Genomic DNA, 13,883 nt, shown 5'->3' with positions numbered 1-13,883 from the left:
AGACACACTTTAAGATGACCCCCAGGTGTCGTGAGTGTCTAGAGCACTCTGAACTCCGGGCAAGGTAAACACGCACGCCTTGTCGGGACACGGGGGGTACAGCGCTTGGAAAAGAAAGACAGGAGAGACACCTTTGCTGTCTACACCGCGTTACACTGCACTGCACTGCACTGTACGCACAATCTTTATTTTAGGATTCATATATAGTAAACCCGATCAATTCACAGAGCCCAGATAATTAAGTAGTGAAAAGGCATTCTTTGTGGCAAGCTACAACGTGACAGACTACAATGTTTATTCTAAAACTATCTAAGTGAAGTAAATAATCACAACCAGTTCTCACAACTTCTCTAGCCCAGGAAGAAATTCATTAGCTCAAGAATGTTGTTAATTTGTCTGCTGTTAGTGTCACAAAGGGTGGCCAGCCACTTCCTCAAGACTTCTGCAAAACAAAGCCAGCTCACAGTATGGATTCCAGAGGGTGAGGGCTCACTGAGAACAGGCATTCCCGTTCTACCTCCTTCTCGCATACCAGGGCGGCTATTGTAAATTGCAGGTTAGAGGGGGTTGGGCCTACAAAGTGACACCTCATCCCCCACACTTCCTTCCTTTTTATTTTTTAACAACAATTTCCATAAGATCAGGTTATTAATAGCATTTCGTCTTATGCAGTAAAAATACACAAGAACTATGGCAATGAGAACTATAATTAAACTAAGTCCCATGCCACTAAAAGTGTGGGTAATGCTCTGCCAGATTCCTTTGGAATCTAATCCTTTCAAAGATTGAGCAAGCAATTGCGCGAATTGTGCTAGAGATTCATCATCATTTTGCTTTGCAAAATCCTTGTCAATTTGATTATGCAAAGATTCTATTTCCTCCTGGGCAGAGGTGTTTCCATTTAAATACATTCTAATCATTTCCCATTCATGTTCTGTCTGATTATAAGGTCGTTGGGTTATACAGAAAGTAGTTGAATTCCAATCACATTTTAAAAACACTTGATGCTGAAGAGCCAATATTTTTCTACCCATCCATTCAACTGTTTGTTTAAGGAGGTCTATTTGTTGTTGTAGTTTGGCGTTTATTTGCCACTGAGTTAACCAAAGTTCATGAGAATTCTCATGCCATAATTCGACAACATGTTTTTCTTGCAAAGAGGTATGTAAAGCTACTCCTGAGACTGCTGCTAGAGAGGCTACAGTTATCAGACTTAACAGTACAGCAACCACTATTCCAATAAATCTTTTTGTACGTTTTAACAGATGTTTAAAAAATTCAGTAGTAACAGAAATTACCGGGTCTTGAGACCAAGGTCGAGTTAAATTTACAGGCAACCAAATATGAGTTTTTTGTTGTAACAGCATAACTGTATAAGGCTTAGTGAAATTTAGTGTGCTATTTAAGCATGTAAACAATTGACAATTTAAACAAGTACAAGAAAAATGTGTAAAATTAAAAGTTCCCACTAAAAAGACATAAGGTAGAGGTGCACAAACAGTAATATTATACATTTTAAACCTAGTAAAATTATAAGTAGTAGATACAGATCGACTAGTCCCTGAATATGAAACATTGTACAAGGTTACAGGTTGCATAGCGGCTGGGATCTTCCAAATATGATTTTGAAGGTGATGAGGGTATTCTTCGGCTGCAACAGCAGGGTTAGCGATTCCACCATCTCCCCACCACAAGAGAGCCGTCTTTTGTTGAAATATAGGAGCTCCGTCAGTTATTTTCTTTGGATCTGGAAGACTATACACAACAGAGAGATTACATCTTGTCTCATTCCATTCAGCACATCCATTAACGAATTTTCCAAATGGTCCCCAAATAATATACCCATCAATATTTTTAGCAAATTTTCCCATACATAGTTGCCAAATTATGGGATTATAAGAAATATTTTTATAAGTGAATTCAGGGCATACAGGAAATGTATTTGTATCAGGTGCTGTTAAATTTCTCCAGGTAACATTAAAGGTTTGAGCAGCCAAGGCTTGAAGCCTTGTTCTTTTGTTGCCTGCTTTTATTCCATGTTGAATCCAATACTGCCATCCCAGAGGGATGCAAGGCGGTTCCCCAATGCAAATAGGCCTTTGATTACCATAATAAGTAAAATTGAATAATGTCCCATCATCTTGATTGTGGGGGGTTAAATCAGCCCACGGTGCTGACAAAATTTCTCTAGGTGTGGTATAAAGTAAAATATCACTAGTTCCCCATTTTACAGGTTCTAATAAAGGGGGGTTTGGAATATATGCCCAGTACGAATGTGGAGGTACCTCAGTCCCCGACGCAACAGTGAGCAAGGCACATAAAGCTAAAAACAAGTTTTCAGGGTTTAAAGGCTTTCCTGCTTGAAGGACAAGCCGTTGCCCTTCTATGGTCAATTTCTTTAATTGTCCCCATGTAGGGAGGGGATTTAAATTTGGTCGCTGTGAGCGGCGGGATTTTCTTAGCTTTAATCTGGCCATGGCTGCGATAGGAACAAGCTCAGCATCCTCAGCTTCTAGCTGGTTTCGCGCTCGCTTCTGAAGGCACGGTTCCGGTTCCTTGGGGAGTTGTCTCCGGGGCTGGTGAACAGGATCTGGAGACGCGGGTCCTGATCCATCGTCCAGGGACCCACTGCTGAATTCCATTTTCTGTGGAGATATAACCAAAACCTTTCCCCCTATAGAGCAATGTGCCCCTCTCCCATTCAGCCTCTGGAGCTGTTTTAGTCCAAATAGGTTCATTAATCACAAAAGGTTGTTGTTGCTGTTCAAAATGTTTTTCAGCTCTTGTTAATATTTCACCTTGTGGTAAATTGAGAAAATTTAAAATAAACAATGCTTGATGCAGTAATGTTTTTGGACTGTTTTGCAATTTAAACAGTATTGGTATCTGAATATCCTCCTGACTCCTCCTTTTTAATTTTTTAATTTGCAACTTAAGAGTGCCATGTGTTCTTTTAACAATAGCTTGACCCTGGGGGTTATATTTAATCCCTGTAATATGAATAATATTATGGAGATCACAAAATTGTTTAAATGTTCTGCTAGTATAAGCAGGTCCATTATCTGTTTTGATTTTAGAAGGAATTTCCATAACTGCAAAAGTCTCCAATAAATGTACAATAACATTTTTAGTGGATTCTCCCTGTTGAGCAGTAGCCCATAGAAATGAAGAATAGGTATCAATAACTACATGTACATAAGAAAGCCGACCAAAAGAAGGTACATGTGTAATATCCATTTGCCATAATTCATTAGGTTGAGTTCCTCGAGGGTTGACACCTGCGGGAATAATTCTTAAATGTAATGGTCTACAAATAGGGCAGGCTTTTACAATCTGTTTAGCTTTTGTAAAAGGTATCTTATATTTAAGATGCAAATGTCCTGCATTTGCATGATTAAATTGATGTTCTTCAACGGGTGTGGTGAACATAACTAAGGAATCCACTGCATTGTTACCTGATACTAATGGTCCGGGTAACTGAGAATGAGAACGTAAATGAGTAATAAAATAAGAATGATTTCTTTTTTGAACATGTATTTGTAAATTTTGAAATAAAGACAATAAAGCAGGCTTATTAGAATATAACACAGCTGAATAGATATTTGTCACTACTCCAACAGAATAGGCCGAATCGGCTATAATATTAATAGGTTGGTTATGAAAATCTAAAAACACTTGTAATATAGCAAAAAGTTCATTTTGTTGTACAGAGTTAAAATTTGTCTGACGTACCCAGTAAGATTTTTGAGTCCAATATGCAGCTTTATTTTTAGATCCATCTGTAAATATAGTCAAAGCTTGTGGAATTGGCTGTACAGCTAATAAGGTATTAACCACAAATTGTTGACGTCTAAAAAAATCCCATAATTTACTTTTAGGAAAATGATATGAAAAAGTTCCCATGAAATCTGCTAAAGCAATTTGTAAGGTTTCAGTAATTGACAACAAATATTCCCATTGTTCCTTAGTTAAAGGGATAACTATATTGTTTATATCTTCTCCTATCAAAGTTATAGAACGAGCTCTACCATTCATAATTAAAGCTGCAACCATGTCAATATAAGGCATAACATTTTTAGATTGCTTAGTTTTAGTGAATACCCATTCTACTGGCATAGCATTTTGACCTAAAACTGCAGAGGGATATTGAAAAGTATTAATAATATATAAAGTTAGAGGCAATTTAGGATCAATCCTAATTAAAAATGCATCCTTAATTCGTTGTTTTACAAACTGTAATTCTTGCTCGGCTTTTGTTGTTAAAGAACGAGGGCTGGATGGATCTGAAGAGCCCTGTAGAGTAGCAAACAAATGCTGTAATGCATGGGTAGGAATACCTAGTGTGGGACGAAGCCAATTAATATCCCCTAATAATTTTTGAAAATCATTTAAAGTGGATAACTTATCTCTCCTAATAGACATTTTTTGTGGAATCACCTTTTGTCTAGTAAGAATATATCCCAAATAATGACTAACTTCTTCCTTTTGAATTTTATCCTGTGCTATTACAAGTCCAAACGGAGAAAAATATTGAGGTAAAGTTTTTAAAATATCTTCTAAAACATTTCTATCACTATATGAGAATAAAATATCATCCATGAAATGAGCCGTATAAACCTGAGGCCATCGTGCACGCACTGGTTTTAATGCTGCATCAACATAAATTTGACATATAGTTGGGGAATTTTTCATTCCTTGGGGTAAAGTCCTCCATTGATATCTTTGATAAGGTCTTTGATAATTTGTTTGAGGAATTGAAAAAGCAAACCGTTTTCTATCTTCTGGATGTAATGGGATGTTAAAAAAACAATCTTGCAAATCTATAACATATACAAACCAACCAGCAGGGAGCGCTGAGGGTAAAGGAATACCGGGCTGAAGGGCTCCCATTTGAATTAAGGATGAATTTACAGCACGTAAGTCCGTTAAAAGTCTCCACTTGCCTGATTTCTTTTTTATCACAAATATTGGAGAATTCCAAGGAGATGTGGATGGTTCTATGTGATGTAGAAAAAGCTGTTGATCAATCAATTCCTGCGCTGCCTGTAACTTTTGAGTAGTCATAGGCCACTGATCTATCCAAATTGGGTCATCATTTTTCCAATTAAGCTTTAAAGGATTCATTTCCCTAGGCTGTAGAAACATGCAAAATATTAAAAATGTATATAAGCTCCCCATTGTTCTAATACATCTCTTCCTAAAATAGAAACTGGTACCTCTAAGATATAAGGTTTAATAACAGCAACTTGACCCTCTTCATTTTTTATATGTATATGCATTGTGGCTTGTCCAATTGTATTTACTGGAGTTTTACTTACTCCTTTTATATTACATGGAATAATAGTATAAGTAATATGAGAAGGCCAATCAGTAGGTTTAACAATAGTAATATCCGAGCCTGTATCTATAAGAGCCTGAATTTTCTTATGCTCAATAAAAATATTAATAAGAGGTTGTTGTTGAGATAATTTAGCTGTCCACATTACATTAATAGGGTTAGTGCTGCCGAACCCTCCTGTTCGCTGAACAACAGAGGATCCTATTGGGATATAAGGCAGTAAAATGAGTTGAGCTATACGTTCTCCCTTTAATAATTTATAATCTGTAAGTGAGGACATCAGAATTTGAATTTCTCCAGTATAGTCTGCATCTATAATTCCTAAGTGAACAGTAATGCCTTTTTGATTTAAACTAGATCTACCCGTGAGCAAGCCAAAAGTTCCCGCAGGCAGAGGACCAAAAATTCCTGTAGGAATTCTCACGGGAGATTGTCCTCCTCTTAATTCTACATCTTTTAAGGCTGGTATGTCCACTGCGGCACTGTGTTGGGTGGCTGGCTGTAGGGAGAATACGGTAGATTTACCCCATTGATTTGTCCGGGGCCCGGGGTAGGGCCCGTTCTCCCGTTTCCCTTTTGTTCAGCTGAATTAACTTGTTTACTCCTGCATTCACGAGCCCAATGATTTCCCTTCTTGCATTTTGGACATAAGCCAGGAGCTCTAGATCTCTTTTTTTGATCATTGCCTACAAGTTTTGGACAGGCCCTCTTTACATGTCCTATCTGACCACAATTAAAACATTTTAAAGACTGTTCCTTTTTAGATTGCCAATTAGTCCACGTGGTTGCCATGGTCTCAGCAAACAGTTGCATTTTCCTAGATTCTGAATTTAAATCTTTACATTGTTTTATAAAATTGTCAATCGTTCCAGTATCTTTTATTGGAATTAAAGCCCTTTTGCATTCATCATTAGCATTTTCAAAAGCTAACATTTTTAAGAGATGCTCTTGTAAGTCTTGTCCCACTACTGTTTTTTCTATAACATTTTGAAGTCTTGCAACGAACTCAACATACGGTTCATTGGCTCCTTGCAGAACTTTAGCCCAAGATCCATATTCTGATCCTTTAGGCCGTATTTTATCCCAAGCTTTTAAAGCAATATCTTTTAATTGAGCATGAATCTCTCTTGGAGCTCCTGCCTGATGCTCAACAGTATCAAAGAAACCTGTACCAGAGAGCATGGGATAAGAAAGGAGTCTAATATTCGGATCTCGATCGTCAGCATTTTGTCTTGCCTTTTCCGCACAACCTTCCATAAACCACATGTGCCACTGTAAATATTCTGGCTCCTTTAAAAGAATTTTGGCCAAGGCTTTCCAATCATAAGGAGCAAGATTACCATAGTGATCTGCTACCGATGTTATTAATTCTCTAGTGTAATGAGCCTGAGGGCCATAAAGGGTTACAGCCTTTTTTAATTTTGCTAAATCATCCATATTAAATGCTTCCCATCTAGGGGGAACTGCCTCTCCATCTATTGGCTGAGGTCTGATTACAGGGAAAGCAAAGGCAGGCTTTTCCTCATCAGAATCCCCTAATTTTGGTAGATCAGCCAAAGCTAGCTTGGCTTTACTCCAATTAGGGTTAGATGGAGGAGGTGCAGAGGGAACTATAGGCGGGTTTTGCTTAACGGAGAGTTGTTTCACCTCTTGTGTTAAATGTTGTATAGCCTGTAAAATTGGGCGATTGTCATAATTTGATATTGCTGCGGCAGCTAAAGCTGAGTCGGCTGTAGCGGATTTTACTTTTGGTTTGGACGCCTTTTCACTACTTAAAGCGATAGCGTCATTTTGAACTACATTCTGCTCCTCCTCTGTGAGGGGCAATTCCTGAATAACTGGCTTAATTTCTAGTTGAAGATTTTCTACAATATGTTCATCTTCCATAGCTTTTAATAAAGAGTACACAACCGACCAAATAGCCCAAAAACGTAAAGGAATCTTCTCCTCCTGTTGCATAGCCCTTTCTATACTAACCCTTGCCTTCCTCCATACTTCTACATCCAAAGTTCCTTCATCTGGAAACCAAGGATTATATTCTTTAATTGTATCAATACACATATCCAAGTCAGCTGACCTGAGCGATATGCCATATATAGATAATAAATGTTTAAGAATTTTTAAGAAAGGAGAGGAAGCAGATTGTCCCATTTCCCCGTAATAAAATTATACTTACCTTCCTAAGCGACCTTCGGAGTCCCTGAATTCGGGCGCCACTTGTCGTGAGTGTCTAGAGCACTCTGAACTCCGGGCAAGGTAAACACGCACGCCTTGTCGGGACACGGGGGGTACAGCGCTTGGAAAAGAAAGACAGGAGAGACACCTTTGCTGTCTACACCGCGTTACACTGCACTGCACTGCACTGTACGCACAATCTTTATTTTAGGATTCATATATAGTAAACCCGATCAATTCACAGAGCCCAGATAATTAAGTAGTGAAAAGGCATTCTTTGTGGCAAGCTACAACGTGACAGACTACAATGTTTATTCTAAAACTATCTAAGTGAAGTAAATAATCACAACCAGTTCTCACAACTTCTCTAGCCCAGGAAGAAATTCATTAGCTCAAGAATGTTGTTAATTTGTCTGCTGTTAGTGTCACAAAGGGTGGCCAGCCACTTCCTCAAGACTTCTGCAAAACAAAGCCAGCTCACAGTATGGATTCCAGAGGGTGAGGGCTCACTGAGAACAGGCATTCCCGTTCTACCTCCTTCTCGCATACCAGGGCGGCTATTGTAAATTGCAGGTTAGAGGGGGTTGGGCCTACAAAGTGACACCTCATCCCCCACACCCAGGTATATAGGCTCTTATATAATCCCTCCCCTTGAATGACTTGCTCCTAACAGAATCAATCAACCTTGAGGGGATGGCATGTCTGTGATTAGATAATAGGAAAATATAATATCTGTCATGCTAGCAGACCCCCTTGCTTGCTGGATTTGCTAAAGCAAGTTTCCATGTTGAGGCCTGTGTAGCAAGGAATTGAGGATGTCTTTTACCAGTTGGGTAAAATATTGAAGCCCTCAATCAACAGCCCCAAAAGAAATGAGTACTACCAACAATCATATAAGTGATCTTAGAAAGCTTCCTATGTTGAATTTTCAGATGAGATCTCAGACAGTAACTTGATTTTAACCCAAAGAGCAATTCCTAACTAAACCTAGTTAAACTGTGCTTGTATTCCTGGTTCACAAAAACTGAGATAATTAGCGAATATTGTTTTAAGCTGCTAAGAAGCAATAGAGAACTAATGTAATGAGCACAGACTCCTCTCAGGTAAACATTCCTCGATTTCATAATTTCACTGTTTTTTGTTTGTTTGTTTTGAGACATAGTCTCACTGTGGAGTTCAGGCTGACGAACTTACTATGTTGCAAAGCTAGCCTCCAACTCAAGACAATCCTCGTGCATCAGCCTCCTGAATGCTGCGATTACAAGCGTGCACCACCATACCTGACCATAATTCACTGCTTAGTCCAGTGATGGTGAAAATTTAGAGCTTTCAGTGATAACAAACATAAATTTGCCAGTACTGGTCTAGGCTGTATTTGACTTTTGCAACCTCTAAGTAGCTCTCCCTACTGCTAACAATTTTTATGAAGATTTGAATTTGTAGTAGATAAAATGCCAGAGCTGTATCATTAAAGTGGGATTTATTTAGAGACAAGGAATCTTTCAAATGACCTCTAAGATGTTGCCTAGGAGGACAGCATGATTTGCATGTTAAGAATCATGCTAAAGTGAAGTGCCATTTGATTTAATTTTTATATCAGGCAAGGGGTTATGAGTTCAAATGTACAAATGCTAAAGTTCAATCATTTTGTTTTTATTTAAAAATGCAAACAAAAGGAAAACAAAAAAAGACAGAGTCTGAAAGTTTTGTTAAAGATCATTGGCAAACAAAAATTCATTTTAGCGATGGATTTTTAAAATCTGATCTGATGTTATCTAAAAATGCAGAATGAAAGTTATAATCTTTATGAGAGAGCATCTATAAAAAAGAATTTTTGTCTGCTTCTAAACAAGTACTGGAAGAGAAGATTGAAATTAATAAATTATATATTGTTTAACAGTGAAACTTTAATTTTTGTTTCTTCTATTACTATCATTTGTTTGTTGATTATTTTATTGTCCATCTGTCTGTATCATAAACTCCAAGGAACTTGAACAATAATATAATCAACAAACAAATGATGATGCCTGTCAGTGATAACGCATACAAAGCAAAGCACAGGTGACACAGATGAGATGGAATGGCAGGGGTTACTCTGCAGCCAGTGTAATCAGTGGGGAGCCCTCAGGATGAGCAGGCACTTGGAGAAATCTGAAAATGTGGGGAATGCATAATTCAGTGAGGGGACTTTAGTCTGTAGAAAAACCAAGTAGCTGATAAGAACAAATACTGGAAATAGGGCTGGGGATTTAGCTCAGTGGTATAGGCGCCTGCCCACTAAGCGCTAGGTTGTGAGTTCAATCCCTGCTACCAAAAAAAAAAAAAAAAAAAAGACTGGAAATAAAGAGGGCAACTGAGTGCTGAAAAGGTCAATGACTTCTCTGAGATTCTTGAGTAGGTACTTAGCACAGTTGGGTATGATTTAATGACAAGAATTTACCGGAGTCTGGACTTTGGAGCCTTATTCCCATGTTTAAATTCCAACCTGGCAATTTATTATCTGGGTGGGATTAGCAAGTTATACACCTCCATGAGGTAGGGGTTGGGGTAATGGGGCTGATAATACCTAGCCATTACAAAATGGCCATAAGAATTAAATAAATTAACATGTGAAAAGCACTTGAAACAAGTCTGAGACCATATTCAACAACAGTAACTATGAACTACTGTTCTTACTACTTTTCCTCTGTTGCGACATTTATTGTTTATTAAGTGATGCCAGCACATGCCACTCTCCAGAGGTATAGCAATATGCCTTCTAAAGGAGGGAGAGGTGTTGCCTTTGGATATGCAAACCCAGTTTCCTAAGCAACTTTCCTAGTCTCTAGGCAAGTTTTGGCACAGAGACCCAGAAATCATTTTCCAGACATATTAGAATAGATACGACACATATAAAGCAATGGGGGTGTCAAAGAGTTTTTGCAATCAGCCAAGACATTTGCACATTTTTTAAAATGTAATTTTATAGTGGTCCATGGGTTGGGTTTGGCCATCAGCCAGCCTTGTGTTTCTATCCTAGATGGGGAATGTGAGGTCTTGGACGCATGCTCTCATCTTAAGCAGGAACAGAAAGTTATTCTCACAGTTATAGGTTGCTAGTGCTAGGGTTATTTCCAAAAGATGAAAAATATTAACAAAAGATGAGAAATATAAAATAAAAAGCGGCCTTTATTCTGAGAACATGGAGAGAGATGACCGGCCCCCCCACTGTTGGCGTCCGGCGATCTCTCTAGTGGACACGTGGTGTGGGGGCCTGTAAATAGCCTCGGTTTGGGGTAGAACCTAAGGCGGGCATTAGGGATGCACAGGTAGCCCATTGATCTTAGGTTTGGCACCATATGTAAATTTCCAGAGGCGGGAAGATGGCGTTACAGGTAACTTCCTAGGGGCAGGGGAGATGGGGCTTCCTGCTTCTGGTTGTGGCTTTCCTGGCTACAGTGTCCTATCTGGGCCAAAACCCTTTCATATCCCATCTTATGATTATTATTATGAAAAGGGGCGAAGATTTCTCTCTTTAACTACTTCCTGCTGGCAGAGGGCACTGTACTGGAGCCTAGGGGAGTTGACAGGATGAAGGTTGATGCCCAGGTAGATGCTGGTGCCAGGTGTTTTAGCCATGACAGCTTCACTGGTGAATGCACGTATGTTAGACTGGAAAAACAAAGAGACAAGATGTTATGAGGAGGCATGGCACTGTCATATTTAAGGACCCAGGTGAGGTAGAAGGAAAGGTGCCTTTGATTTAGACATATCATTCTATCAGGACCATGTTGAGGTAGAAACATTTCCACAGTGAGGCAGAATTCTGAAAATTAAACGTGGGGTTAGGAGGAGTGGAGTTATGAGAGGTGCTTATTCCCCCATCTGAAAGCATAAAAGTTAAGATGGTAGGTTGGTAAGGCTTGTCTCTGGTATGCATGATGTTGGAGTCTGTAGGCAATACTGTTAAAGAGTCCTGCTGTAAAAATGATCATTAATAGAATGTAAGAAATTAGGAACCAAAGTGGATAACAAAATATGACTTAGCCTGTTAACTATGGCTGCGAGGCCTTTGTGAGACGGAGACGGGTAGGCGACAGAAGATGAGATGACCACTCAGAATGATCAGATTTAGGGCTGGAAGGGCACCTCTTAGCCTGAGCGATGTGAAACCAGAATGGCAGTCTAGCAACTTTGATTTAGGCATGGGTCGCTGTAACCTGGTTGTAGTCCTTGGAATGATTTGCTGTAACAGAACTTTAGCAAGTATGAGAAAGGCTTTTATGTATCCTGAAAAAGTATAAACCAAGTGAGAAGACTGGAACCTGCACAAAATAGGCCCTGTTTGTAATGTAAATGGCATAGGTTGACCATCAATACCCTGTCATAGAGATTCAGGACTTAATATAGCAGCCTGAATACTCAGGAAGAACTCTGTATACATGGCCTCTATGTCCACAAATATAGAGAATGTCTTACCTGAGACTTTAGTGCGACTTGGAATCTGAGACGGACACCTTAAAGGGGCTGTTGTTGCCCTGAACCCCCTCAGTCTTCAGCAGCGATTTTCTGTCGGTGACGAATCTGGCAGTGTTGACATTTCCTGTGAGGGCTAGAACTTAGGATGACTTACCCACTCTCTGGTTGCTAGGACAGTCCAGTATCCCTGGAGTAAGGTCTGTCTAATGTCTTCTGCTGCATTTGAACATGGTCCATGGAAGGGCCAGGCAGCTCCACCTTGTGTAGGTTTACCTGTCTCAGAACTCCAAGTGTCACAAGTGTTAAAAATATAAAAAACCATATTAAGATCTCTATAAGGTTTGAAGGTCAAGTTTTGCCTTTTTGTTTGGAATTTGGACTACAGTAAGTATGTAGGAATTTAATATTTGCATTTTAGATTAGAGAGCAGGCTTTATCTGGATGGCATACTGCTTTTTTTAAGGTGCCATGTGGAATTAACAAAAAAGGCTTTAATCTGTCTAAAAAGGCTTTAATGGAAACATTTTGTAGTAAAGATTTAGCAATCTTATGAATAAATCTATCAAAACTGATCTAATACTGTCAAATTCTGAGCGCATTTACTTTTAAAGTTGTTATTTGCAGTGGTATGAACCAAGACAAATAAAATAAAACTTTGAAGAAAACCCTTGTCTTGAAATAGAGCTAGTGGTTCCCAGCAAAAAGGAATTCATAACCTTAGTTGTTAAACAGATTGGTGAAGGCTTTGATTGATAAACAAGGCTGGTAAAATTATCAGGTGGCCAGTAACCTTGATTAAATGGTTTGAGAATTGTAATAAAAAATAGCATCTCTTGAGCAGGGCTGAATTGTAAAAAAGCATGCCTGAGCAGAGCCGCTGAGCTGTTTTGCGGCGCTCTGGCAGAGCACGCCCAGCGGGTGGGGCAAGCGCTGGGATGTAGCGCGCAGAGGCGGGCTCGGACTGCCCCCGGAAATGCGTAAGGTGGCAGCGGTGATGACGGCGCACAGGGGAGGGAGGGGCTGGGACGGCGCATGGGGGAGGGGCTGGGAGGCGGCCCAACACAGCGTGTGAAGCTGGAACTGCTTGCGGGGTGTGAGGATTAGAAAGCAATTTAGGAACACAGCTGGGTTTTTATTAGCCTCCTGGACCTGTTTTAAAAGTTTGTTATAGTTAGTATGCTTGACCTGCTCTGGCACAGCTATAGGCCCAGAGTCATTATCAGCGGTGTTTACCTCACGTCTGTGATCAGCTTTTTCTCGAACTGCTTGTCACAGCTGATTCTGTTCTTCTGAGCTGAGAGTGGTATTTAGAATCACATAAACGTCCTTAAAATGTAAATTATAACAATTAGCAATATATTTAAATTGCCTGATATAATTCTGTGGGTCAACAGAGAGGCTACCTAATTTAAGGGTAATCTGAGATAGATCAGAAAGGGAAAAAGGCACATGGATGTTAACAAGCCCCTTGGGGCCAGCTTGCTCCCGAAGCAGTAGCAGAGCCTGAGGAGATTCCGGAGCAGAGGGCCATTGGGCAGCCATCCGTCCAGTAGGCGCGTGTGAGCAATCATCTGTAGAACGGCTACAGAGTTGCTGCTGGTCACCCTGGGAAACACGAGCAGATGGCGTCTCACTGTGTGCCTTGCAGCGAGAGGATTGCTGTCGGCAGCACAATGAAGCATCATGTGCACCGCAACAGGGCGGCTGTTGCAGTTCACAAGAGGAGCCACAAGGGGGCGCCAGTTGAAAGTGAGGGCCCTGTAAACATGGCGGCGCCCTGTCACGTGACCCAAAAATGGCGGCGCCCTGTCGCCATGTGGCCCTCCTGAACATGGCGGCGCCATGCCACGTGGCAGAGGGTTGCAACATGGCGACTGTTCCCGGCGCAAGCTGGAACAATCATGCGGCCTGC

General features: G+C 40.1%; 1 protein-coding gene across 2 annotated transcripts; it reads right to left on the bottom strand.

Annotated features, from left to right (window-relative positions):
* Positions 1-119: 119 nt before the first annotated feature.
* On the bottom strand, positions 120-7,637 carry LOC134478677 (endogenous retrovirus group K member 18 Env polyprotein-like). Of its 2 annotated transcripts, XM_063260727.1 has the most exons (3): positions 7,515-7,637; positions 2,286-2,645; positions 120-1,755 (listed from the first exon to the last, which is right to left on the bottom strand). In XM_063260727.1, the coding sequence occupies exon 3, from the start codon at positions 1,596-1,598 to the stop codon at positions 558-560; it is 1,041 nt and encodes a 346-aa protein (XP_063116797.1). In that variant the 5' UTR covers positions 1,599-1,755; positions 2,286-2,645; positions 7,515-7,637; the 3' UTR covers positions 120-557. The 2 variants fall into 2 exon arrangements, with proteins under 2 accessions (XP_063116797.1, XP_063116795.1); XM_063260725.1 differs by having other exon boundaries at positions 120-2,645.
* Between the last annotated feature and the right edge of the window lie 6,246 nt (positions 7,638-13,883).

The sequence above is a fragment of the Cavia porcellus genome, unplaced genomic scaffold (genome assembly GCF_034190915.1).
Source record: "Cavia porcellus strain 051 isolate PalLab524CR breed Dunkin Hartley unplaced genomic scaffold, mCavPor4.1 scaffold_14, whole genome shotgun sequence".
Classification (NCBI taxonomy): Eukaryota; Metazoa; Chordata; class Mammalia; order Rodentia; family Caviidae; genus Cavia; species Cavia porcellus.
Note: the sequence above shows the minus strand (reverse complement) of the source record. Positions and strands in the feature narration are given on the sequence as shown.

Excerpts from the sequence above, each read along its gene's own strand:
- LOC134478677 (XM_063260725.1), bottom strand. The coding sequence starts at position 2,642 with ATGGAATTCAGCAGTGGGTCCCTGGACGATGGATCAGGACCCGCGTCT.